The 18,416-nt window shown below is 36.2% G+C and overlaps 5 protein-coding genes across 5 annotated transcripts in view; 3 read left to right on the top strand and 2 right to left on the bottom strand.

The window, feature by feature from the left end:
- Positions 1 to 4,629, bottom strand: part of LOC129577493 (pickpocket protein 28) — a 12,917-nt gene extending 8,288 nt beyond the window's left edge. The window contains exon 1 of the mRNA XM_055464704.1: positions 4,609 to 4,629. Coding sequence (XP_055320679.1) covers positions 4,609 to 4,629 — 21 coding nt within the window. The remainder of the gene's footprint in view (positions 1 to 4,608) is intronic.
- Positions 4,630 to 5,325: 696 nt separating this feature from the next.
- On the top strand, positions 5,326 to 7,485 carry LOC129577103 (pickpocket protein 28-like). The gene is made up of 9 exons (XM_055463569.1): positions 5,326 to 5,433; positions 5,502 to 5,663; positions 5,738 to 5,843; positions 6,231 to 6,248; positions 6,337 to 6,407; positions 6,471 to 6,655; positions 6,725 to 6,740; positions 6,809 to 7,145; positions 7,211 to 7,485. Exons 1-9 carry the CDS (start codon positions 5,326 to 5,328, stop codon positions 7,483 to 7,485), a joined length of 1,278 nt encoding a protein of 425 aa, XP_055319544.1.
- Positions 7,486 to 11,277: 3,792 nt separating this feature from the next.
- Positions 11,278 to 14,210, top strand: LOC129577094 (pickpocket protein 28-like). The gene is made up of 10 exons (XM_055463559.1): positions 11,278 to 11,403; positions 11,812 to 12,136; positions 12,223 to 12,256; positions 12,372 to 12,439; positions 12,605 to 12,655; positions 12,740 to 12,757; positions 12,826 to 12,947; positions 13,351 to 13,601; positions 13,685 to 13,776; positions 13,861 to 14,210. Exons 1-10 carry the CDS (start codon positions 11,278 to 11,280, stop codon positions 14,208 to 14,210), a joined length of 1,437 nt encoding a protein of 478 aa, XP_055319534.1.
- A 233-nt stretch (positions 14,211 to 14,443) lies between these two features.
- On the bottom strand, positions 14,444 to 15,640 carry LOC129571457 (mitochondrial fission process protein 1). Its single transcript, XM_055451254.1, has 3 exons — positions 15,314 to 15,640; positions 15,091 to 15,218; positions 14,444 to 15,034 (listed from the first exon to the last, which is right to left on the bottom strand). The coding sequence occupies exons 1-3, from the start codon at positions 15,363 to 15,365 to the stop codon at positions 14,753 to 14,755; spliced, it is 462 nt and encodes a 153-aa protein (XP_055307229.1). The 5' UTR covers positions 15,366 to 15,640; the 3' UTR covers positions 14,444 to 14,752.
- Positions 15,641 to 15,778: 138 nt separating this feature from the next.
- Positions 15,779 to 18,245, top strand: LOC129571365 (nuclear pore complex protein Nup88). The gene is made up of 2 exons (XM_055451157.1): positions 15,779 to 17,183; positions 17,253 to 18,245. Exons 1-2 carry the CDS (start codon positions 15,962 to 15,964, stop codon positions 18,167 to 18,169), a joined length of 2,139 nt encoding a protein of 712 aa, XP_055307132.1. The 5' UTR covers positions 15,779 to 15,961; the 3' UTR covers positions 18,170 to 18,245.
- The last annotated feature ends 171 nt before the right edge of the window (positions 18,246 to 18,416 follow it).

Genomic DNA, 18,416 nt, shown 5'->3' with positions numbered 1-18,416 from the left:
GAGCAATTGAATGGGCTTATTTCCTGTCAGAATCAACCTATTTCATCCAATTTCTATGAGCCATTGCTTAGTTATGATATCAATACCACCACGATCAACTTGTATGACGTTCCACACTCACATGGACGACATGGATGTCATGACATCAAATTCGAAATGGAACTTTCGTCTACGCCAATATTCGAAGGTGCTCCACAAGTGAAGAAGAAAGGCCTTTCGGTGGGGAACGCATCCATAGTGCAAGTGTACTACCAGAGGGGATACTATCGATCACAAGATAAAGAAAAACTAATTGGTTTCACTGAATTTTTATGTACGTTTATTTCGCAATGTCTTTTTTCCGGTAATTTCTCCCTTTAAAACATATCATTTCAGCAAATATCGGTGGATTACTTGGCTTATTCATGGGATCCAGCATTTTTTCCATTATTGAAATCGTTTATTCCATCTCCATTCGGCCTTACTGTAATTGCATGAGAGATGACGAACGATGTCGCTAAACAGTTCAGCGAGGTTTTAATCGATTCAACAACATTAAACTACGGCGATTAAATTCGCACATTGTGAGCACTAGCACCATGAGCAACGTCATTTTTCCACACTAATTTGAAACACATAATTATATCGATTTTAATTGTCAGGAATATCATTCAGGATTATTCAGAATAATTCGCATTTTGTTTGTGTGCTCAAATGTAATCATCAACTATATACTTGTATACTCTTATACTCTTTGCATGATAAAAATGAAACAATGATAAAAATTTGAATATTTTCGACGAATAAAAGTTATTAATTTGGCGACCTAAAGCTAACGATTTATTTCGAAATGCATGGGGACATGGCATTAGGGCTAGCGGTCATAAGTCAACAAAATGGTCCATCCATCCATTCATTTATTCATCCATTCAACATATGAATGGATGGATGATGAATGGATGATGGATGGATGATGGATGGATGGTCAATATGAAGAACAGACTAACCGACTCATCGAGAAGGTCAAACTTGCAGAGTGAATGGATGGATGGATGGATTTAAAAATTCATCTCTATATACGGTAAAGTTCCATCAAATATGGCTTGTTCAACGCGTAATGTTCGTAAAATCTATGGGCGTACGTATGATATAGACGGTGCTTTTGCACTTATCTGCTGTCGAGTTTCCGCATATTTTATTTTTCTAATCGAATCACATTACGCGTTGAACAAGCCATATTTGATGCAACTTTATCGTCAATACAGATGAATTCTTAAATCCATCCATCCATCCGTCCATCCATTCACTCTGCTGGTTTGACCTTCTTGATGAATCGGCTATTCTGTTTTTCGTATTAACCAGCCATCCATTCATTCATATGTTGAATGGATGAATGAATGAATGAATGGATGGATGGATGGACAATTTTGCGGACTTATGACCGCTAGCCGGCATTAGGGATGCAACATTTTTCAACTGGAATTATTTTTTCGTATGCGACGTGTATTTTTAAAAAGTGTTTAATTCAAGATCATTTCGCGTTTTCATTGATTTTGGTCATTTCGTGGGCAAATGGCTTTGCAAAAAGGTCAACTCAATTATTATCCAAATCGAGAGCAATAAATAAAATGTATCCGGCCATTCTCAAGTGCCACATTTTGTTCAAGCGTTCAGAAAATAATTGATATGGAATACCGTTTCTCGTGCCGGAATTTCATTACAAGTGTCGCCATACGAATCGTATCTCTTTTTTCTCCATTTCGCATATATTTTATTCAGGCATAAAAGGTGCATTGAGCTCACATTTCAAAATCATTTTAGTCATTGAAAAAGGCAGTCACGAATAAAATGTTTGAGCCACGCTTGCAAGTGGGCACAATACACAGGAAAAAAGAAATGAAATTCAACCGAATTTAGTGAAAAATGATCCAAAAAGGCTGATCACAACGTGTCAAACCAATATTTACTGAATTCAACGCTGTACTGTTACACTTTTTCTAACACTGTCCATTTTCTTTGAAACAATAATAATAATGATATTGATCTGTTGCAGGCTTAAAGTATGTTGGAGATAGAACAATAAATCGGTTTGAGCGGTGAGCAAACTTTGTTTTTATCAATCTTACTAGGCTTTTCTTCATATCGATGTTTGTGTTGATTATTTGCCTATCGGGGTATTTAATTAGCAATGTTTGGAATAAGTGGAATGCGTATCCGATCAGTATGTCTCTCTTTTTCATTGTATATGAATTATTTTGCGTTGAACTTTCTTTTTTTGAATTTTATTTCATTTTTTTTCATTGCATGAATCAAAGTTACTGTCCCGGGGTGCAACAGCAACATCGATTAAGGTGATTTTTATATATGTAAACTAATTATCTTCCTTACCAATCATTAATAATAACACCATAATTTTTAAGGATATTCCATTTCCAGCTATAACGGTATGTAAAAATAGAGGAATTCGATCAAATTGTCAGTCAATTTTAACATACATTGAAATTCACATCAGATATGTAACATGAACAAAGCACAAAGGCTTACAGTGAAGAGTACCCGGTACTTCACTTTGGTATATGCCAAAATTCGATCGATGATAATGTAACGAATGCCGTAGTAAGAAGATGGTCTGTTTTTCGACGAGTTTTGTTGAATGTGAACCAATCAATGCACAGTTCATTTGATATGAATAGTTCAACTGAGTATGTTGTGTATTTGTAATGTCAGGTGTCGCAGAAATGCAATGAAATGCTCACATCGTGTAAATTTGGTGGCATTGAACATGATTGCATGCAACTATTCAGTAGCGTGCTTAGCGACGGTGGACTTTGTTGACAATTCAATGGGCTACACAGGATATATATGATGAGATTTTAGTCCAAGTATTAAACGCCTATATTCGCTTCGAATTTTCTAATTATGTTTGTAACTACTTTTCTATACAAAAATCAAGACCGTTGGAGGAATTTCATCGCGATGATTATAGGAAACGATTGGCAAATCGATGGGATCCAGGTTTTATTTGTCAAATAAATCCAATATGATTATCGGTATAATCAATTTGATACTAATTAAAAATTTAATAATATTTTCGATTCAGAAACGGGCTTTTCATCAGAATAAATAACAATTGAATCGAAATGGTTATCCAAGACCAGCGGTTGGTGCTGGCAGTCGAATGGGCTTCTCTTTGGTGTTGAATGCAGCGATAAATGAGTATTACTGCTCTTCAACGAATGGATTTGGTTTCAAGGTCGTGTTGCACAGTCCGCACGAATTACCTCAGATCGATGAATTCGGCTTAGGAATTGCAAACGGGTATGAGTCTCGAATTGTTGCCAATCCAATGATATCTGGAGCCTCTGATGCCGTTAGAAAAACGCCAATGCGTATCCGGCAGTGTGTTTATCAGGACAAGAACTACTTAACATATTATCGGTGTGTATTTGATTTACTTTTAATATTGAATTTATGTCTACTTAATCAAACAAATTTCGTCGATGATGATCGTTTCAGCGTATATTCTAGGGAAAACTGCGAAAGCGAATGCGTGACAAAAATCTATCTGGAAAATTCCAATTGTATTTTGTATTTTATGCCACGACTCGAAAACAATATTACGATCTGTGGCCGCAAACATTCCGAGTGTGTAGGTAATGTGAAGGATGAGTTGCAGCTAGGACTGAATGACAGTTTCAAATGTGATTTGTCTGTTTTTTATGATAAAATGATGAAGCAAATATTTTTCTAGCTAACATGGGCGGGCTTTTAGGACTCTTCATGGGATTTAGTGTTTTCTCAATCATTGAAGTGCTATATTTTCTAATGATTCGACCATATTGTCAGTATTTGAAGGATCCACAGAAGCGTCCTAAATCGATGCATCGAGTTTTTCGGTGATTCAATAATATCAAATTGAAAGGCCAGGCAAACATAAATACGAGCTTTGAAATCCAGCCATAATGAACAATATGATTTTTCCTCATATCAAATGAAACAGTTATTTTTTCACCAATTTTTTGTGCGGCATGAAATTAAACTAATAAAGCTTGTAATTGAATAATTTATGAACTACATGTTGGCGATTGTATGTGATTAAATTTTAATTAGTTTACATTTTACAACAGCCATAAATTACAGCTACTTGAATATCTTTCGTGAAATTTGTTTTCAAGTTCAAGCGCGTGTTCTGCTGAAAACTCCAACATTTGAATGAACCAATGCATTTCCGGTTGTTTGACCATTACAAACACAAAAAAAGGGTTCGATGTCATTAAAAACTAATAATCCTTTTTCTTGGTGCACACAATTTTTTTTCTCGAATGTTACAATGTTGCAGAAAATACAGCTCAGTCAAAACAGTAAGCTTGATCCAGTTCTTCGCTAATCATTGGTCACGACCTTTCACGGTTCTGTTTGCAGTGAAAATTATTATGCAATATACAAGAAAAATTGTTTTGTTGTTCTGACTTTCTTATCGCGATCAATAGGCTTTATCAACGGTTTGGATAGTAAATCAATTTTGAGTGCAGCACGTTTGCTCAGAACAGAAAAAAATACATAATTTTGCTTCACGTGTCATGCGACGGCAAAGGTAGACTTGAAGTTTTATTATTTATTATTGCTTACAGTTGTGTATTGCGCAAACATTGTGATTCATACGAGCAAATCCCAACTTGTTTGGCTTAGATTCAGAACAGTGATGACACTGAACATTGAATGTTGACTGTTTGAATGTGCAAACATTAAATTTATGACTCTGTCCGTATTCTATTTGCTTACCCGTGCATATAAAATGGAGCTGAAACCGATGAAACTGTTAAATTCCAAAATGCATTCGATAAACGCATTCAATTCACAGCCATTTCGAACCAGATTGTTCCAGTCAGAGTTACAATATTCGGTTGATCGCAAAAAGAAAGAACAACCCGAGCACCGAATTTTATCCATAAACAGTGAAACGAAACGAAAATTCGTTTTAACTTGTCAGGAGAATTTCAATCAGTAAGACACAAAACTAAGAGATATTCCTAATTTCAAGTAGAAAAAAAGGAATTTGTTCACCAGTTCTTCTTTTTATCCAATACTCTGTTTTCATTCTTCCATAGATATTTGGTCAACACCACCCTGCATGGTGAGAGTATAGAATAGAGTTAAAGAAACACTTGCTTTATTTTTTATCGGGCATTGGTTTTGTAGGTTTGCGATATGTCGGAGATAGATCGATTACACTCTTCGAAAGGTCTGATCGCATTGTTACTCCCAAAAAGAACTTTCCTAAACTAAAGTTTAATATTTGATAGGTGCTTTTTTGGGCTGATGTTTTTGTTGGTCTTCTTCTTCTCCATGTATTTCATCACGAACGTGTGGATTAAATGGTCAGCTTCACCAATGATCATCACTTTGAGTGCATTTGCAACTCCAATTACAAATTTCCCCTTTCCAGCTGTAACGGTATGTAAAATTGAGGAATTCAATGAAATTTTCAACCGATTTCAAAAATTGAACTCCATATTCGGTAGGTGTGTAATATGAATCAAGCTCGAAGGTCGGCTGTTGTACAGCTGCCATACGACTCAGTTGACTATTCGTTGGTGCAAAGTTTATGCACACAATCGGTGGATGATAATATCACAACTCTGAAACCAGGGAAATGGATCGATTTCAAACGAGTTTTGATGAAAGTAAACTATTTGTATTTTTTCTATAGAATTTTCTACGCATTTTACTTGTATTAAAAATATAATTCATAACAAAGGTGTCTCAGTCGTGTGAAGAGATGATGGTGGCCTGTTGGTACGGTGGGTTTGAAGTCAAATGTATGGACATATTTCAGAGCATTTTAACTGATGAAGGATTGTGTTGTAAATGAACCAAACATCTTTTATTCGAAAATCAATTCGTTTAAAGTAGAATTTTTTGTTGTTTTTAAGGCATTTTCAATGGGTTGAGTCAAAGATTCACGATGAAAGACAAGTATGAGTACGTTTTTCTTTTCATTTTCAATGTGAAATTTTATTGGTTGATCAGGATTTATATAAAAAAACCAAACAAAATATCATTTTAGTGAACTACAGGAGCTAAACGCTAGTGAAATAACATCTCCAGATATTGATTGGTCTCCAGAGAAAGGGTACTCTGATGACGATTTAAAAAATCAGGGAGTTCCACGACCTGCCGTCGGTAGCAAATAAAATCTTCTTTTTGGTTGTAATTTTCAGATAATTGTAAAATGGTTTAATTATTTTCAGGTACTGGCAATAGTATGGGTAAAAAATCAATATTTCTATATTTTTAATGCATGAAAAATGTGGTTTCAAGAATATTTTTCAAATCCAACCACCCTTTTTGTGACAGGATTAAGTCTCGTGTTAGATGTTGCAGAGGACGAGTACTACTGTTCAAGCACCAATTCTTATGGCTTTAAAGTCAGTGAAGTGATAGAAAAAACGTGGTTCATCACTGCTAAATATATCTTTTTTCCCATCAAGGTACTCTTACACAGTCCAAGTGAAACGCCGAAAATTGCATACTATGGTACGGCCGTGGCAAATGGCTTTGAAACACGAGTTGTAATTGTACCGACTTTATCCGAAGCATCGTATTCGGTGCGAAAGGTTGCACGCGGCATCAGACAATGCCTGTTTGAGTCTGAAAATTATCTTACATTCTATAGGTAAGTATTGGTACGTCAACATTTCGTTTCAATCGATACTTTTACTTGTGTTTCTTCCTTTATTTTCAGAACATATTCGAGAAGGGTAAGATAAATTGGCATTTGAAAATCAGTTTGCTCTTATTCGCTTATTACATCGATCCACTTTTTCAGAATTGTCAGATGGAATGTGAAGCAAGGATCCTTTTATCCAATTGCAATTGTGTACTCTATTACATGCCCCGTTTTCATGACGATATAACAATTTGCGGCCGATCAGACAATGGTTGCGTTACCGAGGTCAATCGCAAATTGCAATCAAAGACAAATTCGAGTTTCGTATGTGAATGCCTCCCCGGATGCTTTGCATTGGCTTATGATACTGAAATGTCTCTTTCACCACTGTTGCAACGGTCACCGTTGCTTCAACGCAGAAAATTGGTCGCATCGGACACAGCAATGGTACACATCTACTACAAAGATCAATCCACGAGAAGTCAAAAGAAAGAGGGTGAGTTTTGTTGACGACAATACTTTTGTATGTAACTTTAATTTTCTCAAAATTGTCCATCGCAGAGCTAATTGGATTTACAGAGTTCTTGAGCAACACAGGCGGATTGTTGGGGTTATTTATGGGTTTCTCAGTTATATCTATCAGTGAATTGTTTTATTTTATGACCATTCGGCCATATTGTAATTACATTCGAATCTCGCAAAAGCGTCGCCATAAGTTCAAGCGATTGTTCAACAAAGTGCGGAATCTACGCTTCAAAAAGAAATCCGATGAGACATCAAATGCACTCGTAGCTCTGAAAACCATAGACAATGTCGTATTTCCCTATGTCGAATGAATACACATTCCACTAAATTACTTTTTGATGCCCCTTTGGGCGTAACGGTAATATCAGGGTTATGCAATCAAATGTAATCATGTTTAATTATTCACGATGTGAAGCTCACCACGCTATTGTAGGAATTTAATTAATGAAGTCACTCTTTTTCTACCGTAGTATGACATCTTGAGGATAATTATCAAATGATTGTTTTTCGTTTAAAGCTTTTAAACTAATATCTTTATGCACCTAATGACTAATATGCAACCAATTTGTTCGATTTATGCAAAAATTTAAATTAAAAGTCTTGGTTTGTCTAACTTCCTTAGGAAATTTGAATTTTTTCATTTTGTTTCTCAATTTTTTCCATGTTCCTCTGCCCATATGCGAGTCGCATATGATACACATTTGATAATCCAATGGATTAATTTTTCATATAGCTATTTTATTGATTTTCTATAGTGGGCGATTCCAATCATCAACGATTTCAATTATCAACGCAGCCTCTCTGATCGTCTGTACAAATAGATAGGAAACGTCAAACAAGAACTGGCGACTGGTTGGAGAAATAGAGAATCATGCACATAGTTTGCTGTAACAAGTATGCGTCTGTGTTAGTTCAAACGTTGAAAGTATGACACATTGCACTTAGTCCCCAGTAGCCGCTGTATTGTTTACTATTTTCATGATCAGAAAGGCTGATCAACGATTTCAATCGAATCGAAGTTCTAGAAAATTCCACTTTTGAATAAAAATAATTTTTTTTCTGCGTTTTGAAACAACTTGAACGTGTTTAAAATAAAATTCGTATGGATTTCGAGTGAAAAGCACGGAAAAAATGTTTCAGCCAAGCCCACGGATTCATGTTGGTTTGATTCGGCACAGAAAAATACCACACCGACTTGTACGACGACTGAGAAGTGATGTGCCGAGATGTAAAGACACAACTTGTCGAGACAATTTACGGCAATATCTTTTGAATACGTCGTTACATGGGCTGAAATACATCGATGACAACACCATCACATTGTGCGGTGACACATTTTTTTAATGAAAAATTAATACTCAGATGTGATCTAAGTTGAAATATCGGCTTAATATTTTCAGCATATTTTTTGGGTTTATGTTCTTTGTGGTGTTTTTTCTCTCCGTGTACTTCATTATGAATGCTTATGTCAAGTACTCAGCATCGCCAATGATGATAATTTCTTCAAGGTGGGTTATAGATAAACTGTTTTCGAATGGAACTTTCCATAATGGAATTTTCAAAACATGCAACTAATCAACTCTATTCATATCCCATTAAGTTCAAAGTCAACTGATATTCGGCATTTACCATTTCCGGGTTTGACTTTTTGCTGCATTTTGAATTCACTTAAATTATTTCATCATCTTTGAACACTCTTTTCATATCTATTTCTTGTCTGTTGCAGCTGTCACCATCTGTAGTATGAACCAGGCGGTTAAGAGTGTGGTTCGAACAATTCCACGTGATAGCAAAGACTATTCATTGGTTCAGAGCCTGTGTAAACAATGTAACATTGTCCAAGGACAACCATTGGCCAATTTTCGGACAATATATCAATCCATCCATATTTTCGAACAATTTTACTCATATTTATTTGACAAAAATTCTGTAAAAAGAAGCAAAACTGTCCGATGATAATTGGTTTCTCAGAAGCAAAGTCATTTCCGCTCGGGAACCTTACTACTATAGTACATTTTGACACTTGCCTCCAAGTATTTAGCATAAAGTTGGTCAAAAAATAAGACGATATGAGTAAAATTGTCCGAAAATATGGATGGATTTATATATTGTCCGAAAATTGGCCAATGGTTGTCCAATATTTCTAGCTGTGCGAACTTCAGATTGCATTATTGACCTGATGATCTATTTTAGGATTGTCCGTTGTACTGAATGCTGGAATTAGTGAATATTATTGTTCGTCTTCAAGCAGCTATGGCTTTAAAATTTTATTACATTCACCAAATGAAAAGCCAAGGATTCCACACTACGGCACTTCCATTTCGAACGGCTTTGAATCATGCGTTGTAATAACACCAACGATATCGGAAGCAACACAAGCAATACGAAAGCTACCAGTCATTGTTAGGCAATGTCTTTTTGAAGATGAGAACTTTCTCACATTTTATAGGTAGAAAAAAGTGTCTCTTGTCAAGTATCAATTGTCTTTCCAAGTGATGTTTTTTTTAAATTTCTACAGAAGTTATTCCCGAGGCAATTGCCATATGGAATGCTATGCTAAAATCTATTCATCCTATTGCGGGTGCGTATTGTACTATATGCCTCGCTTCCAGAATGATACTAGTATTTGTTTCGGTGACGATGATGCGTGTGTCGTAATTGTATCCTCCAGAATTCAAATGCGATTATTGTTTGCCGGGTTGTTTTGAAATCTCTTATGATGCTGAAGTTTCAATGGCGCCTCTACTCAAGAGGCAATTTTTTAAAATAAAATATTAACAGAGGGAAACCATGAAATGAAAAAAAAATAACAAAAATTCTCTAACAGGCACCAATATTGGCAACCAAAGGTCTCAATGGTCCAAATGTATCAATCTTGCATGTTTACTACAAAAACTTGTATTTTCGATCGCAAAAGAAAGAAGGTGAGTTTTGTAGAAGACATTGTGTGTATAACTTTAATTTCCTCCAATATTTTCCATTTCAGAGCTCATTGGATTTACAGAGTTCTTGAGTAACACAGGCGGATTATTGGGATTGTTCATGAGATTTTCCTTGTTTTCCATCATTGAAGTAATTTATTTTTCAACTATTCGACCATACAAAAACTATGTACGCGGGGAAGAAAGACGTCGCTCAGCAGTTCAGCGGATTTTTAAGAAATTTAAGAATTTTAGATCCAGAAGTAGGTTGTCTGTACTCGCGGCAAATAACGTTGGACGCATGGAATTCCACAAGAATAATATCGTTCACCCATATATGGGCTAAATACAGTTTGATTTCATGTGTGGAATATTGGAATAACCACAATATGATTTTCTGTGGCACAAATTTGATAGCACGCGTACATCTGTTTTTGTATGCATTTGCATGCGTTTGAAGTTAATTTATTTCGTATAATTAACGACATCAGTGATGATATATCCTCAAAATGTAGTATTTCCCTATGTGACATTTCGGTAAATTAGTTCTTAATTTCCTTTGTACATAACGTTATCATCGTTATGCAATCAATTGTAATCATGTTTAATTATTCACAATCTGAAGCACATCACGCTTTTGTGGGAATTTAATTAATGGAATCACTTTTCAAAAGCTTTGACGTTATTTCATAGATTCATACCTTGAAGTAAAACAAACTAGTTTATTTGTTGTTTTAAGCTTGTCTTCAGGTCGGAATGATTTATGCCAATAATGTTCCACTTGCTTTAAATTTGAGACTGGTGCATAAATACTAGCTTGAAATTGAAATAGTTCATAACCCACTGCAGTTTCATTTTGTTCAATAGGCAAAATATTCTGTTCAAATTACCCTTTACCCTTCTCTTCTTATTATTTTTCTTTCTAATTGTGGGGCAATCGTTTGAAAAGATTCGCCTAATTGGACGGCTTTCATCCTGATTAAATTAAATAAAAAGCAATCATTAGTCCGTTTTTTGATTCAAGTAAAAAACGAAAGACTTTTTTTTATTCCAACAACAAGAAGTATATAAATGAAATCGACGCTTGTTGCTAAATCAGTATACGGTGAAATTTCGGAGCAAAACCCAAACTCCGAAAAGAGGAGGAAAGAAAACAAAGTGAAATTCGAAGAAGGAGCCAACATGTTCAGACCGCATTTGATTAAGAGGATCAAACCAGTCAATGTCAAAGAACCAATCAAGCAAATCAACTCAAGCACTTGGATCAAAGCATCGGAAGATGTTTGTTGCGGTGAGAATATACGAGAGGTAAGTGACCAGGGGAGCCTTGGAACCAATATTTAAAAGAGAAAAGTAGTCAAGCTATGGAGCTTTTGGCAATGCCGAATAAAACATTTAAATTTATTGTCTCGTTATTAGTATATGAAAAGTACATCTTTGCATGGCATGAAATACATTTCCAACGGCAACATAACTCTCTTCGAACGGTAATTGTTTCCATAGATATTTAATTTCAAAAATGCTAAGAGTTTAACTGGTTTTCAGGATATTTTTCTTACTTTCATTTTTGTTGGTGTTCTTTTTATCGGTTTATTACATCTCGAATGTGTATAATAAGTGGAATGCCACGCCTGTCATTGTAACTGTACAGTATCATTCTGACGTGTATTAGAACGAGTCCAATAGAATCAAGTCAAATTTATTTGTATTTTCCAGATGGGTGCAACGAGCACATCGATAACTGACTTGCCATTCCCAGCAATTACGATTTGCAATGTCAACAAAGCTCGTAATAGTGTTGCTACGAAATTCACGCCAGGTTCGAGTCAAAGTATTTGGCTGCAAAATATTTGCTATGACGAGTATGAAAATATTACGTTTGCAGAAGGTGATGCACAGAAAGAAAGTCGTGACTGGCAGACTTTTAAGCAATACTTGTTAAATATTTCACAGCCTTGCAGTAAAATGTTGCTACAATGTCGATATGCGCTGGAAACATTCCAGTGCATGGAAGTTTTCGACACCGTTTTGTCCGATGAAGGTATGATAAGAGAAATGGAAAGGACTTCCAAGAGTTTTAGATTGCATTTTCTTCTCTTTCAGGGCTTTGTTGCATTTTCAATTCAGTTGTTCCAGAATTTCTCTACATGAATCCATCAAAGTAATTGATCTGTCTATTTATATTCGATCTATCAATATTTTGTTTGAGTTTCCAACTTTTTCCTTTTTCAAAAATCTATTCTATAACATAACAACGAAAATTGTTGATTCCTTAGTGCTTCAAGTAACTTTGAAGACGATGTTATCGACCAAGCTATTCCCGTTGACTGGACACCAGAAAAAGGTTCAATGATGTTTTTCATTTTATTTCTGCAAAGAATATTATTACATCATATACACATACCTTTTTTTTTGTGAAGAAGAATACAAATGTACCACACAAGGTAATGTGGGTATTTGTAACATATATTATATTAAATTTGAATTTGGTATTTTACACCTGGAAAAGGGTATGCCGACTTGAATATAAAGAAAAAAGCCACACCACGACCATCAGCAGGTAGCTTGCTTGGTATCTAATTTAAAAATATCTTTCGCTCAAAATTGCTCTTTCTCTAATTCAATTTCCATGTGACCGAAATAGGACCAGGCAGTCATTTAGGTATTTTTGGGGTTATATATTACTATAAGAATATCAACAATAACAATAATATACTTATATCCATTTAGGATTATACGTTATGCTAAACGGGGACGTATCCGACTATTTCTGCTCGTCAACAAGTAGTGCGGGCTTTAAAATTTTATTGCATAATCCAACGGAAACACCACGGATCAGTGATTTTGGAATGGTAATCTTTCAGTAAACTACATATAAATAGTTTAACAATTTTTTAAAAACTAAAATAAATGTTCACAGTTAATAAGTCCCGGCCTAGAGTCGCGTATTGTAATCACACCCAAGATACAGACTGCGTCTCGTCCAATCAGTAGAATACCCATTGACAAAAGACAATGCATCTTTTCAAGCGAGTCTAATTTAAGCTATTTTCGGTATTTCATTTGTAATTATACGAAAATCGATTCTTTTGAGCATGAAATCTTTTGAAATTCCCTCTTGCAGCACTTACAGTAGGAAAAACTGCGAAATGGAGTGCTTCAGCAGAATTATCGAACAGGTGTCTTATCTAACTACTCTCATTTTTTTTAAAACTAGGTTAATCGATAAAGTATTCTTAAAATGTCTTTTTTCAGACGTGTGGCTGCGTGATTTACTACATGCCGCGAATCAATCTAGATGCGAAAATTTGCAATCGCGTCAACAGTAAATGTTACAATGCGGTTCGAATATCGATGGAGCGTGGTGACAACATAAAATATAAGTGTAATTGTCTGCCGGGCTGCGATGAACTCAGTTTTTTAGGTGAAATATCAGGATCACCGCTCACCACAACACATTTTCAAACGACAAATCAATTGATCAATTTTTCAGCCGAAGTCATCAAGTAATTTTTATTTTGTTCGAAATTCCATTTTTCCGCCCGAAAATTCGAAGATAAAAATTAACCTTTCTTTACGTTTCATTTAGAAGGGACATAGCAATCGTTCAAGTGTTTTATGCCGACAGTTTGTTTCGAAGCTATGTCAAAGATGAGTTGATTGGCTTTACAGAGTTTCTATGTAACGATTTTGAATTTTCATCAAAATAATGATCAATTTGCATAATTTTCAGTTTAATTACACTCAACAAATTTAATGTTACAGCAAACACGGGCGGATTGTTAGGGTTATTCATGGGTTTTTCGGCGGTTTCGCTGGTTGAAATGCTCTATTTCATATCATTACGTCTGTATTGTCGTCGATACTATGGCGGCCGCGGTTCGAAACATCTTTCCAAAAGGGTCGATACAATTTCAAGGCTGATCTCGAAAAATCATCGTCACATTTGGCCATTTGTTTGGACTCATTCTCAAAATATGGATCGAATCAAAAATAACAACAATTCAATGTTGTCAGCCTACGACTACAGTAGACGTTACCATCATCGTGGTGTTCAAGTAAATAGTGGCTGGAAGGCACCCACTGAAACAGCTGTTTATCCATATTTAGACTGAATTTTTCTTTTCAATATATGATTAGTATCTGGAAAGGATAATAAATTGATGCAATATCAAATCAGGTTTCAAGGAAAGTCATAATGTGGCCGTTTAGACCCAAAGTATGAAACGATTAAGAACGATGAATCGAATGAAATGGCAATTGTCATTACTATTATAATATAGTCGGCACTAAGTTCAAATAAATTTAGATATCTTTATTTCAATTGAAGAAAAAACCACCACCAAGGTTGAGAAGTGAAAATAGTAACTGGTTTATTTATAGAGTGTTTAGTTTTTCCCAAAATGTCTGTACAACATTTAACGTAAACATAGTGAAAAATAGAATTGTCCTATTAGAATTAAAAAAGAATAGCACTTGGTTGTATTCTACAAATTGAATTTGTATTACGTCGAGATTTGGAATGGAAAAGAAATTCACAAATTTCAATAAACAATCACAAAATATTGGCAGTTATACTAAGAACTAAGAAGGCGTTGAAAGAATAAAATAGCATTTGAGCATTAATTCATTGCACAAAGCACATCGTTTGATTTGATTAGACGTATTTGCGGTAGGTTCGATCCATGGCGTGGTCAACGGCGTTGTCAATTGGTCGAATAATCAGTGGAATAGCCGCTAGGCCAATACATGTAGGCAACCATTTGCGTGCAATCGAAGGTAAATTTTTGCTTCGTTTCGAAAGGATGCCAGCTCCCCACGTAATGCGATTGATTATGAAACCTGGAATGATGACCGAAGCCAGCATTTGCCATATAAATACATCGCCTGCTGTTTTTGCAGCTGCTGTGATCTGATGCCCACCCAGAATTTTCGGATTCTACAAAATAAAATGATTTAATTGGCAATTCATTGTGTTTTATTTCGTCGTTTTACCTGATAGGTTTTGACGGTTTTGTCGATGCAATCACCTATTACATAAGCGATAGCCACTCCGTAACTCAAATGAACCACTTTTTTCGGAATGACCGGTCGTAATGCCTCTCCAACTTCATTTGCATACCCTGCAATTGAAATTCATCATAATGAAAAATTTCCAATTCTATTGAGTCGAAAATAAAATGAGCGGGAAATAAGTGTATGTAAAAATGAAAATTACCGCAGTATCGTAAAGCTGTATTCCTGTATAAATCGATTTCCTTATTGTCCATATTATGTACGTAAATAGGTAGGTAAAGCCTTCAAATCCAAATTCGAATGGTCCAAATTGTATAAATGGCAATTAGTGTTTTTATAAATTCATTGTTTTCAATAAAAATCAAGTCAAAAAAAATAAATTGCTTATATTCGGTTGGTGTTCGTAGACGTCGCGGAATTCACATGCTCTATTTGTGCACACTTATTAGAACGACATATTGCAGTATAAGAATAGAGTGTGAAACATATGATTTCGTACGATTGTATTCAATGCATGGGAATGAATACAGACGAACAAAAAACCAAAACAAAGCATCTGTCAAAGCAAATGAAACTTGGTGTCTAATACACAAATACAGAAAGAAAGAGAAAGACTGCCCGACCGACACCCTTCAATTGACGATTGTGAACCAATGCTGTTCTCACATACGAAACTAACCTAAAAAGAACTTGACAAGGTTTACGACGTTTGAGCGGTATTTTCTATATGTCATTTTGTTTGTTCCCAAGTCGAGTCTATCCAAAGGATGTTAGTTTAGAAAATAATTCAAATCAATTCTCGTTAAAGTGTTTTTAGTTCGATAAATTTCGAAACAAAAGAAAGAGCAAGATGAGCAAGCCGAAAACGTGTACGGATACGTTTCGCTTTGAAAGTCAACCATTTTTTGAGCAACTCCGAAAAGCGATTCCGAATGACACCACAGTGAACACACAAAATTTGATCGAGTGTAAGGATGACATGCTGTTCGGTTGGAACCCGTCGGATTCAACGGTAATTGTGTTCAACTGGCGACTGGCTCAAACAAAAGGCGATGAAAATGTGAATTTTCAAACATTGATCCCATCGACTCCGGTGGATTTTGTGGTGAACAAAGTGACAGCTTCACATGAGGGTCAATATTTGGCACTCAGCGGTAACCGTGGCGTTGCTATTCTTGAAATCCCATGCCGATACGGACCAAATGGAATGTACAAAGAAGGAAAACCGCGAATTTTGTGCACAACACACGTTTTGGACGACAATTACTTTGCATCAAACACATTTGTGAACGTACAACAAGTTCGTTGGCATCCGGCATCACCGAAAGATTGCAATTTGATGGTTTTGCTGTCGAATAATTCGATTCGTGTCTATGATGACGTGAAATTGCAACACATTTGGAAAATTGGACCGACACCGTGTGCAGTGCCACCGACCAAATCATCACTACCGTATCTAAACAGTCTGGGTGACACAGCCATCGACTTTGATATTTCAGCACCTCGTGTCACAATGTCGGCGAATACGACCACCACCACGGCAAACAATGACTCAACGATAAATGAGAATATAGCGAAAAATGTCGAATGGCCGTTGGTCATTTTGTGGGGAAACGGGAACTTGTACATCGCATTAATTGGTTTAGACACGGAAAAACCGCGGCTACAAGGCCCATTATCAATGTATCCCGGCACAAAGGACAACTATGGATTGGATTCATGCGCCATACTCGCATTGCCATCGAATCCAACCACTTTGGTTATTGCTGAACCATCCGGTCGATTGTTTCACATGATTTTGGTCGAAGCCGATCCAGAGCTGAATAATTCGGAAAATTTCGATGAAACCGGCCTCAAGTATGAACCGTGCGAATGGATCGTGAATGTTGTCGAAGTTGTGGAACTGGAATTCGGTCTGAAGAGCAACGAGAACAAAGACGATGAAAACAATCAGATTTTTTTGAAGGCTGACATCAATAATGATTCACGCTATTTCGCATATCACATCGCCGGCCTACATGCCATTTCCATCGAATTTCTGCCAACGCTGCAACGATATTTTGAGGAAAATGGTAACTTGATCTATCTTCTTTTAAATTATTCATTCAATTTGCTAAATAAAACTTTCGTTCAACTTTCAGACGACTATGACATCGACTCCGTGCTGAACAAAGCAGCCCATGCCGAATACCTTGTGTGCACCAAAGCATTGGACAATTCCAAGTTGAACACAGTCATTGGATTTTCCTTGCTACAATCACCGCCTGGATTGGTTTTGCTGTTGAGCAGTGGCCAAGTGGTCACCCAAAACATCATCACCAATCCATCGTTTTTGCAAAGCAATCGATCGTTGGCTGCATCGGATGAAAATACAAAAGAAAACACCGAATCAGCGATTAGTTCAAGGGTATTTTCGTCCGGTTCATTCGTTGAAAGTGTTCGGCAAATTTTGTCATCGGGCACAACACAACCGATTCTAAAGTTGAATGCGGGCAAAGATGCAACACCGAAAGAATCGATCGAATTATTGTTGGACGCATTTCAACGGCTTCGCGATCAATATATCACAAAGCATGACAATGTTCGTCAGAAAATCGAGAATCGTGTGAAAATTCTGCGCGTTCTCGATGAGCAACAGCGACAAGAAGTGGCCGAATTGTTGCAGGAAAAGAGCAAACTACGCGAAAATGCTGAACACTTGGCCGAAAAGTACGAGGAAATCAATGACCGGCAACAGGCGCTGCTGAAAAGTTTGCACGAAATCCTGCGATTGGTCAATTTGCGTATGCCCGCCGCATTGGTGGCCGAACGCAATTTCAGCGAACAAGTCAATAAAATCCATGCGGCGACAAAAGATCTGGCGAACAACATTGCAGCAGCTAAGAAGAAAATGGAAAAACAACAACAACATGCCACTGCGGATAAGCCAGCCAAGACACTCACATTGCAACCAAAACAAGAAACCGTTCTAAAAGAGATAATAACTGATTCAAATATCCAAATCGAAGCGCAAATCAAAGAAATCAAACGCATCAAGAAGACATTGAATATGGAATAAATGCAAACAAACTTATATCTTCTCATCAATTCCAACACAAAAGAAACATTGAATTAATAAATCGAATTTAAACATATTTTTGAATTTGTATTCGCCGTTTGAATTGACTTGACTTTTTTCTATTTGAGTTTACGTTTTCCTTACAGTATAGGTATGTTTCGTAATCACGCATGTGTTGGTGTGGTATGCGGTGCTGCAATAACGACCATGTTTCGTTTATTGCATATTGTTCGTCTCATTCACATAT

The sequence above is a fragment of the Sitodiplosis mosellana genome, unplaced genomic scaffold (genome assembly GCF_009176505.1).
Source record: "Sitodiplosis mosellana isolate CC-2019 unplaced genomic scaffold, AAFC_SMos_1.0 Smas_scaffold_1, whole genome shotgun sequence".
NCBI lineage: Eukaryota > Metazoa > Arthropoda > Insecta > Diptera > Cecidomyiidae > Sitodiplosis > Sitodiplosis mosellana.
This window is presented reverse-complemented; position numbering and strand designations above follow the sequence as displayed.

Bases quoted from the DNA above. Each gene is read 5' to 3' on its own strand.
- LOC129577094 (XM_055463559.1), top strand. From the start codon at position 11,278: ATGTTCAGACCGCATTTGATTAAGAGGATCAAACCAGTCAATGTCAAA. The intron at 12,440-12,604 runs GTTCAATGATGT...CACCTGGAAAAG, and splicing joins TGACTGGACACCAGAAAAAG to GGTATGCCGACTTGAATATA. The intron at 13,777-13,860 runs GTAACGATTTTG...TTAATGTTACAG, and splicing joins TGGCTTTACAGAGTTTCTAT to CAAACACGGGCGGATTGTTA.
- LOC129571457 (XM_055451254.1), bottom strand. From the start codon at position 15,365: ATGGACAATAAGGAAATCGATTTATACAGGAATACAGCTTTACGATAC. The intron at 15,219-15,313 runs GTAATTTTCATT...TTTCAATTGCAG, and splicing joins TACAGCTTTACGATACTGCG to GGTATGCAAATGAAGTTGGA. The intron at 15,035-15,090 runs GTAAAACGACGA...TTTATTTTGTAG, and splicing joins AAACCGTCAAAACCTATCAG to AATCCGAAAATTCTGGGTGG.
- LOC129571365 (XM_055451157.1), top strand. From the start codon at position 15,962: ATGAGCAAGCCGAAAACGTGTACGGATACGTTTCGCTTTGAAAGTCAA. The intron at 17,184-17,252 runs GTAACTTGATCT...TTCAACTTTCAG, and splicing joins ACGATATTTTGAGGAAAATG to ACGACTATGACATCGACTCC.
- LOC129577103 (XM_055463569.1), top strand. From the start codon at position 5,326: ATGTATTTCATCACGAACGTGTGGATTAAATGGTCAGCTTCACCAATG. The intron at 6,408-6,470 runs GTCAGTGAAGTG...TTTCCCATCAAG, and splicing joins CCAATTCTTATGGCTTTAAA to GTACTCTTACACAGTCCAAG. The intron at 7,146-7,210 runs GTGAGTTTTGTT...TGTCCATCGCAG, and splicing joins GAGAAGTCAAAAGAAAGAGG to AGCTAATTGGATTTACAGAG.